General features: G+C 45.4%; 1 protein-coding gene across 4 annotated transcripts in view; it reads left to right on the top strand.

Annotated features, from left to right (window-relative positions):
* The window catches only part of HNRNPC (heterogeneous nuclear ribonucleoprotein C), a 41,108-nt gene extending 26,692 nt beyond the window's left edge, over window positions 1–14,416 (top strand). For 2 of the 4 annotated variants that reach the window (XM_086923049.1, XM_086923050.1), the window contains exons 3-9: window positions 2,709–2,981; window positions 3,438–3,516; window positions 3,867–3,914; window positions 4,334–4,482; window positions 5,213–5,326; window positions 13,346–13,485; window positions 14,135–14,416. In XM_086923049.1, the coding sequence (XP_086779175.1) occupies window positions 2,717–2,981; window positions 3,438–3,516; window positions 3,867–3,914; window positions 4,334–4,482; window positions 5,213–5,326; window positions 13,346–13,485; window positions 14,135–14,212 (873 nt within the window). In that variant the 5' untranslated portion in view covers window positions 2,709–2,716 and the 3' untranslated portion in view covers window positions 14,213–14,416. Of the gene's footprint in view, window positions 1–2,708; window positions 2,982–3,437; window positions 3,517–3,866; window positions 3,915–4,333; window positions 4,489–5,212; window positions 5,327–13,345; window positions 13,486–14,134 lie in introns of all 4 variants that reach the window. The other 2 variants (XM_086923047.1, XM_086923048.1) reach the window with 1 other exon arrangement.
* Window positions 14,417–15,050: the final 634 nt, after the last annotated feature.

Raw genomic sequence — 15,050 nt, 5'->3', positions numbered from 1 at the left:
AATTGGAATAGCCAGGTCTTCAAAAGTGTTTTAAATCTGTCTGTGCAGGAGTAAATATGGAAAGGTAGTTTAGGCCACGTAAAGGGCAGACCTACCCAAGGTACAAGCATGTGTTCTACTCGCCTTGCTTGCAGCCCTCCTGAGAAACAATGGTTTAAGGCATCTGTGGCTGTAGATCAAAATGCTTTGCATACTGGATGTGTGCAAGTTGTTTACTTTCGAAGATCTTTCGAGTCACGGGGTAAGGTGACTCCTCTTGGTAATCGTCTGCATGGGCATCAACTCAAATGTTTTTCTCTTTCCACCATAGGGGTTGGAAGTTTATTACGGCATTCAGGTTTGAGACAGTTTTTGGGATCCTTTTGGTGCTTAATCTACTCTACCAATGTCGGGATTGTTTTGAAACAGTTTTTCTTCCGCACATATCGAAGTTCGGAGGACTTGAATTCGTTGGGTCGGCACGTTATGTTCGCTTCCTTTGGCCCTCACCCGTTCGGGTTACTCTGTGCTAATTAGCCTCCATCGAGGATACTCTGATGGAATGGACTCTGTTTCGATACTGCCATTCCAAGTACCCACGAAGAGACAGTCACATGGTCTGGGCTTATCTCCCGAGCACACAGAAGATTGTGAGGCCTTTCGATCAAAAAGGACCCTGCAGGACCATTGGGCACAATGCCGTGACATGATATCGGACACACAAATGATATCTTGGGACAAGTCCTATACCCTTCCAAACCGTCACCTCCTGGTGATACTATACCTCAATTTCTCGAGTCAGCATCTCTGGCAGCTGCTGCTCCTCATCTTCTCCACTTCTGTGATACTTGTCCCGGAGCTCTTTCCTTTGTCGGAGACAGTGGTTGATTTTAAAACCCGCTCATTCGTCAGCACTTTCGAGAAACAAGTGCATTACCAATGCTTGTTTTAGTAGGCTGATCATTTGTTTCACCTTTTCACTGCATCACATGCTTAACTTTGCTCTCCCCTCCAGGATAATTTTGTCTTTTTAGCAGATGAACAGTTATCCTTTGCGGCTGTTTATCTTTAAGACTGCTTTCTTGAGTGCCGTTCACTCCTCTTCGCGTACTTGCAAGATGCAGTCATTTTATCATTTTTCAGGCAAGGTTTTCCTTTAACCAAGTTTACTTGGCTACTAGAAGTTGTAACCCATTCCACATGGGTCAGTGCGTCGACCTACCAACGCCCTACGCTCCTCCTGTTAACAAAGAGGCACGACTGCACAATCTGAAGCCTCTCTGGGCTCCCAGTTTTTACTTGGAGAGGACTGGCTGGTAACTGAGTAATCCGGTTTTCTTTGGCCTCAATGGTTCCAAGAAACTGAAGCCAATTCGTAAGCCGGCCACTGTCTGCTCCATCATGCTAAACTCTTCCCAGTGAGCCTCTGGATGCAAACACTGCTTTTAATTGCCCTGAGGCGTTAGCCTCTGGATATCTGCCTGGCTGCAACGTGTTTTTGGTCCAAACCTTATCCGAGCATTATTGGCTCTACTGATTGGCAATCTTTCCAGTACTGTGTTGCAGGACTTATAAGTTTCACCATCTCCTCACTCATTACCTTGGAGGGACCAGTTGGGTGCTGATTCAAGTGGTGGGGGTTCTGCAGGTAGAAGTATTACTTAATAGCAACATGTTAACTTTGTGACAATCTTTCTGGTGGCTCTGGTTATGTACTTCTGCGTTGTGTCAAACAGATCATCCACCTCCCTGTCCTGAAGCCAACATGTCACCTACTGGCAAAAGAAAACATTTCAGCTTTTCTAGGCCCAATTTTGTCTTCTTGAGGACATAAAAGGAGTTGATGGATCTGCAGGTATATTGCAAATTCACCGCAAAAGATTGTTTCTGAAAATAAATAACTTAATATATTTACGAACATAGGTTTGATTAAGAGATAAAATGCATGACGCAGGCTAATTGGTGAATGTTAGATTTAGTTTGTTACATCGGCGGCCAAATGACCGTGCTTTTTCATTGTTCAGAGTGATAATTATGTAGTATACAAACCAAATAAAAAGCTTAGGCAGTTCAAATAACTAAATCGTGGACATTTGCTTAATTGTAAGTCTGCAGAAATGGTCACATAATAGTTCTCTGCAGATCTACATAGACACCTATAAATGTACCTGGTGTCCTAGCAGTTACAGGTTGTCCTAGCAGTCACTAGGTTTTTTTTTTTGGGCTGGGTTTTTCCCCCAGAGCTTTAAGAGCTGAGATTATTTGTGGCCTAGTAAGCTCTCGTTGAGCTATCTGTATTCCAGCCTTGCTGTTGACCCATCTGTCTATAACTTTAGCTTGCCTGAGATGAGGAAAAGGGGTTGTTCCTTTGCTCATGTTTCAGAAGGAAACTTTCATAGAAGTGCATTTAACCTAATAAAGTATTTAGGTTTGTATGGAGTGGTGGGGCTTTTGGTAGGAGGCTTTTTGACCGTGCAGCATGAATTTACATTTCTGATCCAGTTATATCTAGTAACATTTACATAAGTATTTCGCATTCTGTCCATGGCACTTTGTTCACCAAAGTGAAGCCAGTGCGGATTCAGCGCAAGGCCTGGTTTGCTATTTGCAGCTGTGACTAGAATACTTTGAGCCTTCTTTAACCTCATCTCGGGTGGGATGTCTGCTCATTCTGTTTTTTTTTTTTTGTCGTTGCGCACACACGCTCCAGTCTTTTTCTTTTCCCCCAGGCCTCAAGATGGCGTCCCCGGTGAGAACCGTGATGGCGAGTAACGTCACGAACAAAACGGACCCTCGGTCCCTCAACTCGCGTGTCTTTATTGGCAACCTGAACACACTAGTGGTAAAGAAGAGCGATGTGGAGGCCATCTTCTCCAAGTATGGCAAGATCGTCGGCTGTTCCGTGCACAAGGGATACGCCTTCGTCCAGTATTTGAATGAGCGCAATGCCCGCACAGCAGTTGCAGGGGAAGATGGTCGCATGATTGCTGGGCAGGTTCTTGGTGAGTGTAGAGATGGGCCAATGCCTGTTAAGGGAACAAGGATTTTGTGAACATTACAGCATATTCATTAATGGTTTAATTTTATAAAGGATCCCCCTCCACGATCTTTTGAATGAGTCATGCCACGTGGGTAACAATTTATTTTGGGGTGCCAAATTTTAAAGTAATTAACAAATTCAAGTCCCTTTAGATTTCACTTGCCTCTTCCAAGAAAATAAATGCATTCAAATAGCCTTTCGGCAGTGGATACCTGGTTGTGCAAAAACTGGTTAGCAGTTTCAGTAAACGGTTTAGATTTAGTTGGCCATGAATTGGGTTCTTCTCCTGTAATTCTGCCTGTCAGTTGAACTGCAACAAGCACATAAAAGAAGTGCCTGCTTAATTCTGACTTTTCTCCTAAGTGCTGGCACCTTGTTCGACTGCAATCCAACATTGTGTATCTTCGTTTTTTTGCAGATATCAACCTGGCAGCAGAGCCCAAGGCTAACCGAGGGAAAAATCCTGCAGTAAAGAGGACGGCAGCAGATATGTATGGGTCAGTACCATAGCCATCTAATTCTTAATTTGGCCATTTAGTACTATAGATGAATTTATAACTCTTTAAGGCATTCCAGCAAAAATTCTCTGTTTTAGTCTACAGATTTTTGAAGCAGTCCTAAAAGCTTAGATTGCAGCTGGAGGAGGGCATCTATCTGGTCGTGCACTGGGTGGATGTTTAAACAGGGCGGATTTTATGTATTCTTTAATTACGTGCAATGTAATATTTCGCCCCCCCCCCCCGCCCCCCCCCCCCCCCCCAAAGTGTACACTGATAAATGAATGACGTGTTGCATGACTGTGCTGTATCTTTCAGACAGGGAACCACAATGCTGCTTTCTCTTACAGATCTTCTTTTGACCTGGACTATGACATACCGCGGGAATACTATGAAAGGTATAGCTTTGCTACAACTGTTTGTCGAGTTAAGAGGTCCTTTGATTTGTTTCCTGCTCCATTCCGGCTAAATGGTTACTAATCGTATCCTAGGCCTGCAGATTTAGGATTTGTGGAGTAGGTCTGTTACCACTATGTGCGCATGGTGAAATTGTGACTGGTCAAAACTCTTTAACGTTGTTTATTCTAATTCAGTACTTTTTTAAATCAATACCCAGGACCAACAATGGCAGTCAATTAAAGTTATGGTTGCATTGCAATCCAAACCTGTGTGGCGTCAAACTGGCCACTCTGTTCTTCTGCATTTTTTTTAGGGTTGTTTGTTCTAATAGTTTGATGTGCAAGTTACCTTAGCTGCTAAAGTTTAGCAGAATAAAACATCCTTTCCTTTGTCCCTCTGCTTTTGCCTTGCTATACAGCTATTCAGCCACTCGTGTCCCTCCACCTCCGCCAATTGCCAGAGCTGTAGTACCATCAAAACGACAACGGGTGTCTGGGAATACCTCGCGGCGTGGCAAGAGTGGATTCAATTCCAAAAGTGGACAGCGTGGATCTTCTTCTAAATCTGGTAAATGTACGTTATTTTTAGTAGCAATTGTGTTTTAAATTAACCATTTACTTACGCATAAAGGGGAAATTTAGTGTTGCTGGTAAGGTGCACTGCAGCTTCCATTAACTTTTTAAAGAGGTGTTTGATTTTATTGATTGGCTCTTCTAGCTGCTCAAAGTAAAATGTAGCGACTTCTAAATGTGCATGAAATCGTTCCTACCGGATTTCCATCAGAATATAGTATGTTTTTGTAAGGAAGCAGTGTGTACGGATAAGAGCTGTAATTAATACAGAGCAAAGCATATCCACGCTACGAAGGAAGGGCTCCACTCCGCTTCTTCCGCACTGGTTGTAAGCAGCCATTGGGTAATTCCTTAATATCACTGTTCTGTGATATTGAGGACTGCATGTTAGGACTGCATTGGGTTATTTGGGAAATAGAAGCATAGTTCTTCTGTTGTCATGGCTGCTGTGGCAAGAATTGTGGCTAGAGCTATACAAATATTAAGTACAAACTTGTCACTTAGGCTCTCTCTTTCCAGGCTTTAAGCGGCTCGAAAATCCTTGCTTTTATACATGCCCCTACTTTGTCTAAATTTAGCTTATTATAGCAGATTTTTTGCCCCCACTATCAGTGGTGGCATATGCTTTACATAGGAGCCTCAAAATACCACTAGCTGCAAAAACGTTGAGCAGGTAAGTAACTTTAGGTTGAGCTCCAGTTTAATTGTCTGTTTTTTTTCTTCAGTAAAAGGAGATGATCTTCAGTCTATCAAAAAAGAGCTTAGCCAAATAAAACAGAAGGTGGACTCGCTCCTTGAGAGTCTTGAGCGGATTGAAAAAGAACAGACAAAGCAAATGGGTAAGTTCTCCCACCTTACAAAGCATACTTTACTAGGATCAGCAGATTACCTCTCATCTCCATAACCTAGTTAAAGAAAATTAAGAATGTGTACTCTAATATGGAGAGCTGTGGTGTGATTGAAGGAGATGTGCTTGCTGGAGGTGAAGATTGTGTCGAGCGTGTGCCCGGCATAGTGGGTGGGGGTATTGACAAGTTGTCCGAGGTTGGCCAGGTTGTCCAGAAGGGTGGTGGTGTTGCTGTCCTTTTTCTTTTCCAGGTGGAAGTTGAGGTCACCCAGTAGAATGTAGTTCTCGGAGGGGAGGGCGTGTGGGCTGATAAAGTCAGTGATAGTGATGTCTTCGCTGAATTGTGTGCGGGGTCCTGGTGGTCTGTAGATGAGGGTGCCTCTGAGTGTGGTCCTGGGGTCGGTGTGGATCTGGAATTGAAGGTGTTCGGCGGTAGCGAGGTTATCGTTGGAACTGGTCGTGATGCGGATGGTGTTCTTATGGACGATGGCGATGCCTCCTCCTGTTTGGTTGGTGCGGTCCTTTCGGGTGATCTTGTAGGCGTCCAGGATGGCTATGGCGATGTCAGGTGCTGATAATGCATTCATCCAGGTTTCTGTAAGGAAGGCGACATCCGGCGATGTAGTGTCGAGTAGGTTCCAGAGTTCAATGGTGAGTCTGTGGACCGAGCGGGTATTGAGCAGGGTGCACTTTAAGTGGTTAGTGTCGGAACTCTGTTTGGAGTTTGTGGATTTGGTGTGGGTCCTGATGCAGTTTAACTTGCAGGAGTGGCAGATGAAGGGTCCATGGGTGTGTCCTGGGGCTGCTTGGTAGCATTTTGGTGGGCGGCCGGGGTTAAGGGCTGAGAGGGTTGCAGCGTCTTATGTTATGCGGGTGTAATGGATTTTGCGGGGGTCTGGCCCTGGGCGCAGTCCAGGCGCGGACGGGCTTACCTATGGGGCGCGTCCGCTGTGCGCAAAAGCATCTGTCATAAGTGGAAAGTGGAGGGGGGTGGGGCGAGGGAGGAGCAGCTGGGAGGCGGGAGGGGGGTGGAGAGCCGGGCTGGGAAGGCACAACAACAAACAACAAAATGGCAGCAAGCCAAAAGCCACACAGGACGAGACCCCAACAATCGGTATTAAAAAGGGAAGAGTCACCGGCACAATCGGGCACAAATAAATCAAAGGCAGCAATGCAGAATCGATTATTAATGAAAGCGCAGCTCAGCAGGCAGTATAGCGCTACGATACAAATACAGTCAGGCGCTAATAAGGCATAAATAGTTGCAGGGGCAATGCGAGCAATGGGCAGCTGATTATAAAGGCAAAGAGCACTCAGTCAGTATAGCGCTACAATACCAGAATGGGAGCAGCGTGAGGAGCGACCGCTTCTGAGGATCTCAGGACGGTCATATCGACCCAAAAACAGCCAAACCAAAGCCTAAAACTGTGGAGGAAGAGCTTGTTCATCCAGACACCGACACAGAAGACCAGTCAAAACTGTACATTGACCCAGTAACTGGTAAAGTGACTGTTTATTCAAAGAAGAAAAGGCCTTTGCCAATACAAGACTTTCCTAGAATACCAGTCAAAAAGAAGAGATTGTGCTACCTCTCCAATACTTTTTGAACCGATCAATCCAGATATGATTACGACATATGCCCCAACATCACCTGACTACAACCCAGATGAAGATCAGGATGCAGATGTAGGGTTTTGTTATCCCCAAAACCCAACTGGAGAATCTAACCTACAGCCATGGGGTGCAGGAGGAGAACCAGACAAAGGGGCTCTGCCAATTACAGAACCTGCACTTTACCCAACTAAGCCATCACCCACAGAAGATACTGTGGCCTTAAATTCTTTACTTGATAGAGCGGCTGGCTACCTACCCTAATGTAGATATGCACTCTGATGCTATTGAAGAAGACTTTCTCTTTGATACACACAACCTCTGAGAGACACGTAAAAATACTCCCCATGTTGAAAGGCGTCTTAAAACACGCACATGACATTTTTAAGGGCACTGCTAGGGCACGGGCCATAAACCCTAGAATTGGAAAGAAATAAACGGCTGCACCTATAGATCCTACATACATCAAGGGTCAGCTACCCCTAGACTCCCTAGTGGTATCCAACACACGTAAACAAGCTAATTCCCAAACTACCGGAGAGGCAACTCCTCCGGACAAAGCGTCAAATCTTTGAGGCATCAGGCAGAAGAGTAGCTGCTCAAGCAGCAAACTCATGGAGAATTGCCAATACACAGGCCTTGCTGGCCAGATATGACGGGGCACACTACGACAGCTTAGAAGAAATTCTCCAACACTTACCTGACCTTTACAAACAGCAGGCAAGAACAGATGCATACTGGTAAGTAGCATATTCCTTTTCCAATATGTAGCTGTAAATCTGAAGACTTGATCCATTGTACCTATTTTCTGCCTAAATCCTGCTTGTAGGTGCGTTAATGTCTCCCATCTCTAGCCAAACCACCAATCTGGAGATCAGAACCCTGCCAACCACCTTTTGGATTACATCAATTAAGCTTATTGGTCTGTAGTTGGCAGGGTCCTCTAGCCCCCTTGTGTATTGTGACCACTTAAGCTCCTTTCCAGGAATCTGGAACTGAATGGCCCTGTAACAGGAGATTCATCGAGTGTAAAATGAGGTTGGCCCAAACAATGGGGTCATGGAGAATTAAATCGCCAGGTAAACCATCCGGGCCGGCAGCCTTTTCCAGGGGCTATTTATTTATTTAGAAAGTTTTATATAGCGCGGACAAGATACTTGCGGATATCAGAGCGCTTTACAAGAGAAGTACCTGGGGGAGCATAGACAGACAGGTGGAACAATAGATCACATAGTATGAGACAGCATTCGATGTCCAGTGCCCTCCTCCGCCGTGTAGCGGGGGACCTCTTCCAACCCTCCGAAGTCGAGCTGTCGGGACTAGGCTCCTGGAATTTTAGCTGCCCCTGTGATGTGCAATTAATAACAGTACTGAAAGGTTGAGTGAGAAAGTTCGGGCGGGGAGGTGTAGTGGAACAATAGGTCACATAGTATGAGACAGCATTCGATGTCCAGTGCCCTCCTCCGCCGTGTAGCGGGGGACCTCTTCCAGCCCTCCGAAGTCGTCGAGCTGCTGGGACTAGGCTCCTGGAATTTCAGCTGCCCCTGTTCATTACGAATGTTCAGAGTAAAGCTAGTAGGGATTTGCTCATTGTAGATCTCAGGCAGTTGGCAAGACACTGGAGCAGGGAGATAGAGATTCCTCGGCGCGTTGGGGTGCTCGGAGTCAGGGGTAGGCATCCTTGGATCAGGGCGAGATAAGGCGTCATGGGTCATCCTTCCGAGATCAGCCCCGGGGGGCGGCCATCATAAGGGCAGGCATCTGTAATTCCTGAGCGAGTATTGTATATTGTGCACAATTCAAAGCCAGTGGTAAATGGCAGATCGCAGATCAAACGTCCGGCAGATCGCAGAGGTCGAAGCAGGCGAGGGTCACCGCCAGGGATTCCTGAAGAGGGCTCACCCCCGCAGGCAAGTGCCACAGAGAGAGTCTGCAGGGTCGCCCCTGGGAGAGGCAGCAAGCGCTGGGGCCAGATGGTCAGGCAAAGGCGCCGATCGTTAGCTGGGAGTCACACCGTGCCGCCATTTTAGGGTCAGGCAGGCGGGGGAAGGTCGATTCTAGCCGGGCCACCCCCGGTGTCTTGCCGCTAGAGGCCCCCGGAGACTATCCTCAAATAGAGGCAGCCCCTGCGTTCCTTAGATTTTGCCCGTCAGCGTACCTCCCATAGAGAGTTGAGTCATCGGCGCTCCGGCCGCCATTTTGCCCACAGCTGTCCTCTCCTCGCGTCTCCTCCCGGATCCAGCTACAGCGGCGCCAGGTGCGATCGGAGCAGCCCCGCAGGTGTCCTGCACATTCCGCTTCCTCTGGGTGCCGAAAACAGCCCTGCCAGTGGTTCCCAAACTTTCCAACCTGCGGCTCCCTTTACCTATTGACTGTAGGCCGCGGCTCCCCATTATGGTACCTTTCGTGGCTGGTGGTGAATGTAAGCCCATTCTCGGGAGTACTTTCATGTTTTTCCCTAAAAATAATTGGGATGGAGCTGAAGGTACTCTAAAACATAGATGTAATCCTATCCTGGCCACTGCAAAGCCCCATGCTGTATCAACAACTGATTGGACTAATTGGAGAGACCGTGTTCTCTGAAGTGTACCGTAAATGCACGTCAGCGTGCTTGCCTGAAACGCATTGGCGTGTGCACTGCAGACTGTGTGACACACTGTGAGCTTCATCAGACGAAACCCCGACAAGGTTTATTCACCTCAAATCAGAGCATGCCATGTTTCTTAGCCATTTACAAATTCTGAAACCGACAGCAGGTGAGGGATTCACAAAGGAATTACAAACACGTTGTGAGAAACAAGATATGCCATAGCTTGCGGAACTAAATATTCACTTTTGCAAACATATATATTGAATGATACTATTAATAGTGACCACTGTTCTCTGGCTGGCTGTTCCAATTTTCTTTTAAATATAATGTGTAAAACAAGGACAATGGAAAATAAGAATTAAAATGAACATGATCTAGACACATTAAAGCACAATCAAGGTTTGGAGTATCTGCAGCAATTTTTAGCACACAAAAAAGGCAAACAAAAAACATTAGATTGGGCACTGGCAATGAACGTGGTTTTCCTGCAATTTCAATATGATCTCATTTGATTTGATGGTCACAGGTTATTCTGTTTGCTAGGCTCCTGGGTTCTAGATTCAGGAAGGAGAATAAGAAAGGCACAATAGGGAGCTAAAGCGAATTGTTTACTTACAGCAAACTGTTTACTTACAATAATATGTCAACTGTAAAGGCATATACCTGAAACATTGTCTAAAGTGAATAAGCAGATTTTGTCACCTAAAAATAAATACATCCTAAAGCAGTCTAGGAATTTAGACAAATGGATTTAACCCTGATTTCTATCAGGTCAAAAATCATGCAATTGTGGACAAACTTCTGTTATATGCTCCCTAAATTGTCAATATTTGGGATAAAAAAAGCAGTGTAAAAACAAATTTTGTGGTGTTCGCTACTGCCCTGTTAACCCAAAAGGCTACTACTGGCATTTGCTCTTGTGACCTGCAGGTCTGTTGCACGCTTATGACTGCAGCAGACTCAATCCTCAGAATGATCTTGCTGAGATCGGAGCATGTTTTTTGTATTCTAGAAGTCGTACTGCTACATATCCCCTGCTCCCCACCCCTCACCCCCACCTTTTTCCAAATAAGGGTATAAATAATACATGTCCCTCCTTGCAAAGAGATACTTTCTCTTACCGCATATCTCTGGCTAAGGCCTCAGCAGCAGCTTTAACATTTTGAAAGACCTCTGGAGAGTCTGGGTTGAGCTATACTGCAATTCCGGGCAAAAACCATCAAGAGTGGAATAGAAAATGGAGATAAACAGCATGCCATTATGTAAAAGGGAGAGACAGCCTGCCGCCTTTGCTACCTGCTGCAAACTCAGCAGGAAACCAATGCACGACCGAATCTGTGGGCAATTTGACTCGTGGAACTCTTGAAATGCGGACAAGCACTTCTCTTTTTACCACTACCATTTTGGAAAAGGGAGCATGAACAACTTATTTAGCCTGTCGACTGCAGCTCAATGAAGACAGATGATGCCCACTGTATGTACATTACTGAGTGCAAAAGACCCACAGGCTGTCTGATGTGGTCTCTGTTGATCAGGTTAGACAGCGGACTTCACCTGACCGGACATTGAAACATCCTCGCCTCCCTCCTGTTCCGATAGTAGACACCTTGAAAGTGAGATTACACTGCCCTCTCATGGCAGAGGGCAACCACTGCAGGCCTGCCTACACGGAGCAGTGTTAAATGTAGATGCACGTAAGTAAAAAACGTACTTATTATCAGTGATTCCCAAACTGTATGAGCATCTGTCCGTGGCTGCCTTGGCTAGATTTCATGGCGCACATATTGGGAACCACTGGGCTATGCTATTAATGGCTTCCTGAACCTCAGAGTGTAATGGGTTCAACTAATTTAGGATCCGTAGTCTCTGGCTCGGGATCTAGTTGGACAGCCGGTATTTGCTCTGCGCCTTCCTCACAACTATAAAGATTTAAAAAGTGGGAAAACCATTGTTCGGTTATATTGTTTGGGACGGAGTCAGTTCCCCTTCTAGTTAGTTTATTTATTAGATCCCAGAAGAGAGTTGAGTCTTTTAAAAAGGCCGCCTTCCTGAGTTCCTGCCAATGATCCTCCTCCCATGCCCTTTTTTGCAGATACCATGATATTTCAATATTCCCATCTCGCTAACCTTATGGCCACAGGATCTTTTTTCCGTAGGGCTATGGAGATGGCTTTTCTCCTTGCTCTGCATTCTGCGGTAAACCAGGGATTGCCACTTTTGTATGCAGTATTTTTCCTACATCTGATCCCCTAAATTTTAAAATGGGAGCCTATGATATCGATAAAGGCCTTGTAAGATTCACTGAGATCAAACCCTGGCATGGGATTGAGCATTGAATTAGAAAGGGAGAGTTCCACTGTCTTAGATGCCACCTGGAAAGATATACTAGACAGTGTTTCCTCCTGACATGCCACCTTATCCCATTTTAACCTACGATTGCAATTAGATGGAACTACTGCTTTTGTGAAAAGGTGAGGATTTATAGGCTTCCCATCTGATGCCAGCGCAAAGTGGATTGTGGTCACTATCGGGCATCTGTTTGACCTCCATCTACTACGTTCCCCCATAATCTTAAATCTAAGATATAATCAATGCGTGAGGGGCCATTCAGCCTGTTGAATGTCATAGCCCCATTGGGGTCCGAAGTTGTTCTCCCGTTAAGGGCCCGCAGATTGTATTCCAGTGTCAGGGCATTTATCTGTAGGGCCCTGACCGTCCATCTCTTAATAGGACTCTGGTTTAATGCAGGGATAGAGTATTTCAGATCTTCCTTACTTAGGGGTTCATACGTACAATTTAAATCACCTCCTAAGATGATATTGGATCGTGGAGGGATACCTGCTAAAGCCGTTTCCAGGGATAAAACTGTGGTCGAGTTTTGATTGCGTGGCTTCCTCTGGCGTATACATTGATAAGGTCAACTCTATTGCCATTCAGGAGTCCTTTAAAGGATAAGTGTAGGATGTCCTCTGAATTTGCATTATGGACAGAAATATCCAAATTGGTTTTTGTCTTAACCCATATATGTAGGCCCCCCGATGGGCGACCCAAACCTTGAGTTACGGCAGGGACACAGAAGGTGGTATAGCCAGACTTATGCAAGGGTACCAAGCTCCACGTCTCCTGGAACATGCAAATCTCATATTTATCAATAAATTCGTGCCAATCTGGAATATCTAGTTTCTTTTTGAGGCCTGCAATGTTCCAGGAGAGGATACGACTTATGCCTGGTTTACCCCCCTACCCCCCCCCCCCCCCCCCCCCCCCACCCCATTTGGTTCAGTGTTACTTGAGGAGGGCTGGACAATAACTTATGAATGATGTGCAAGCATCAGCAGCATGGCTAGAAGTTGAGGGTGGTGAAGGAAGCCCTATGATGAGGCCAGCGCTTACGATGTGTTAAGAGTGATCCCTGTACCCAATGGCAGGTGGGGTTGGAAACCAGGAGGGAGGCAGGGTGGAACGGAACAAGGCAGCACACATTGATCCAGGGACCAAGCAACAAGGACCATGGTAGAGTACCACCTCAGACCTTGTTAGGAATGAATACTTGCTTTCCGCATCTTTCATTTTTGTGAGGGTATTAACTGTAAGGTATAAGATTTCTAACTTTACTTTAGTACAGCAAGTCTAATCCCAGCTATTGTTTGCCCGTGTGTTTTCAAAATATTTTTATGGCTGGGTAGATTACAAATGGATCATGGGGGATTTAGAATCTTGAGTTGTGTAGATAGTTTTCATACTGTTGCAGTTTCAATGAATGTGTTGCATCAGTGTTCCATTAGTGATGAGCAGTGTCTGTACTTGCAGATATTAAGGTGGAAGATGAACAAGGCATTTCGGGTAAGAAAGATGAAACTAACGTCAAGATGACGTCGGAGGGAGGTGATTCGGCTGAAGAAGGGGACCTGCTGGATGAAGATGACAACGAGGAGCATCCAGATGGAGGGGTAAGATGCCGGCAGAATCTGATTTGCAGTGTGGTGAATGATGTGGTAAAGTTGGCACAGTAAATTCAACAACTAGGTTGGCAAATACTGAAGCACGTGCACAATTATGGCTGCAACAACCAAGCAGAACTTTAGAGAGGAGTACTGCGCTCTGGGGTGAGACGTTTTTTCATAGTACAAAGATAGCTACATGTGTGCTGTCCTGAAAGGTTGTCGGACTTGTTTTTCACTCCTTTGCGAATAGGGAGCTGGGGGCAGTCAGTGCAAGACACACTTTCTCATGGGGGGGGGGGGGGGGGGGGGTGAGAGAAGTACCCTGTTTAACAATTCACTCACAGTAGTGGCACACAAGTGAACAGTCAACTAAGCCATCAGGGGCAGGTACCCTTATTTGATAGAATCGCTTGTGTACGGTTGCGTTTAGTTGCCCTTTAAGCAACATGAAAGGTCCTTTCTTGTGAACTGTTACGCAGAAGTCTTGGCTTCATTAAACCACGACTTGTAGGACACTTGTCCCTTTTTAAAACCTTCTGGGATCTTTTTCCTCAAGTATCTATGGTGCACTTAAAAGGTCAAGACTTCTGCCAGTTGTGCTTCCTTCTTGATTGCATCCCTTATGACGTTTACTGTTTTGTTTTTGTATGCTTAGTGTGAGGTGTCCAAAGAAGAAAAAGAGGCAGAAGAAGGTGAAGATGACGGCGACAGTGTTATTGAAGATGAATCTTAAAATAATGAACTTTTCGTCATTGGTCACTCCCTTTTTAATCTATTGTCTGCCTCCCAGCACTTGTCTGGTGTCTGCCATCCGGTCACTCTTTGCACAGTATCCTTTCTGTCCTTTCCATTGTCTAGTTGCTCCCCCAGTTTACCCCAGTCAAGTTTTCATTTTGATAACCTCTTTCAGACTTAATAAAGGATGTATGGTTTTTAAGCTGTGGTCGTTTGTTTTATTTATTTTTCCTGTGGGCTTGAACAGTATTCACTTTGTACGAAAGAACGATCATACTGCAATGGACATTTTACTGTATACTTGTGTTCAAAGCCACCTGTCTTCCTGCAAACTCAACTGGTGACCCTTCTGTGTCTTTGCACACTGTCCCTTTAAAAGATTTGTCAAAGGCACCAAATTAATCAGGATTACTAACCCATGTGCTATTTGTAGCACAGCCGGAGCTTTATCAATTGTGCGTTTTGAGGAGTTTGCTCCGAATTGAGTTGTCCCCATTAGGGAGACCTTCATACTGCTATCCAGGTAGTGAATTGCTCTGATTTGCATGTTTCTGTGCACACTTTGAAGTGCAGGTTTTCAAATGTGTTGGATGTAGTTAGGCCTGCAAGTCTTTTTTTTCTTTTGGTTCTCATATGCGACAATCCAAAGGTGTTTCGTTACAGTGCATGCTGGGGTTAGAGAACAGATGATACCTGCCGGGTGTTCCCTGCCCTGATACACCAACTATGAACCTTTATTTCGAGGTTGCGGATTCCTCCGCATACCTCCCATTGGATTAATCCTTGGACTGTTTTAATCCTCGACTGCCTATGTGAATTTAAAGCATGGCTAACAA

The sequence above is a fragment of the Lissotriton vulgaris genome, chromosome 5 (assembly GCF_964263255.1).
Source record: "Lissotriton vulgaris chromosome 5, aLisVul1.2, whole genome shotgun sequence".
NCBI lineage: Eukaryota > Metazoa > Chordata > Amphibia > Caudata > Salamandridae > Lissotriton > Lissotriton vulgaris.
This window is presented reverse-complemented; position numbering and strand designations above follow the sequence as displayed.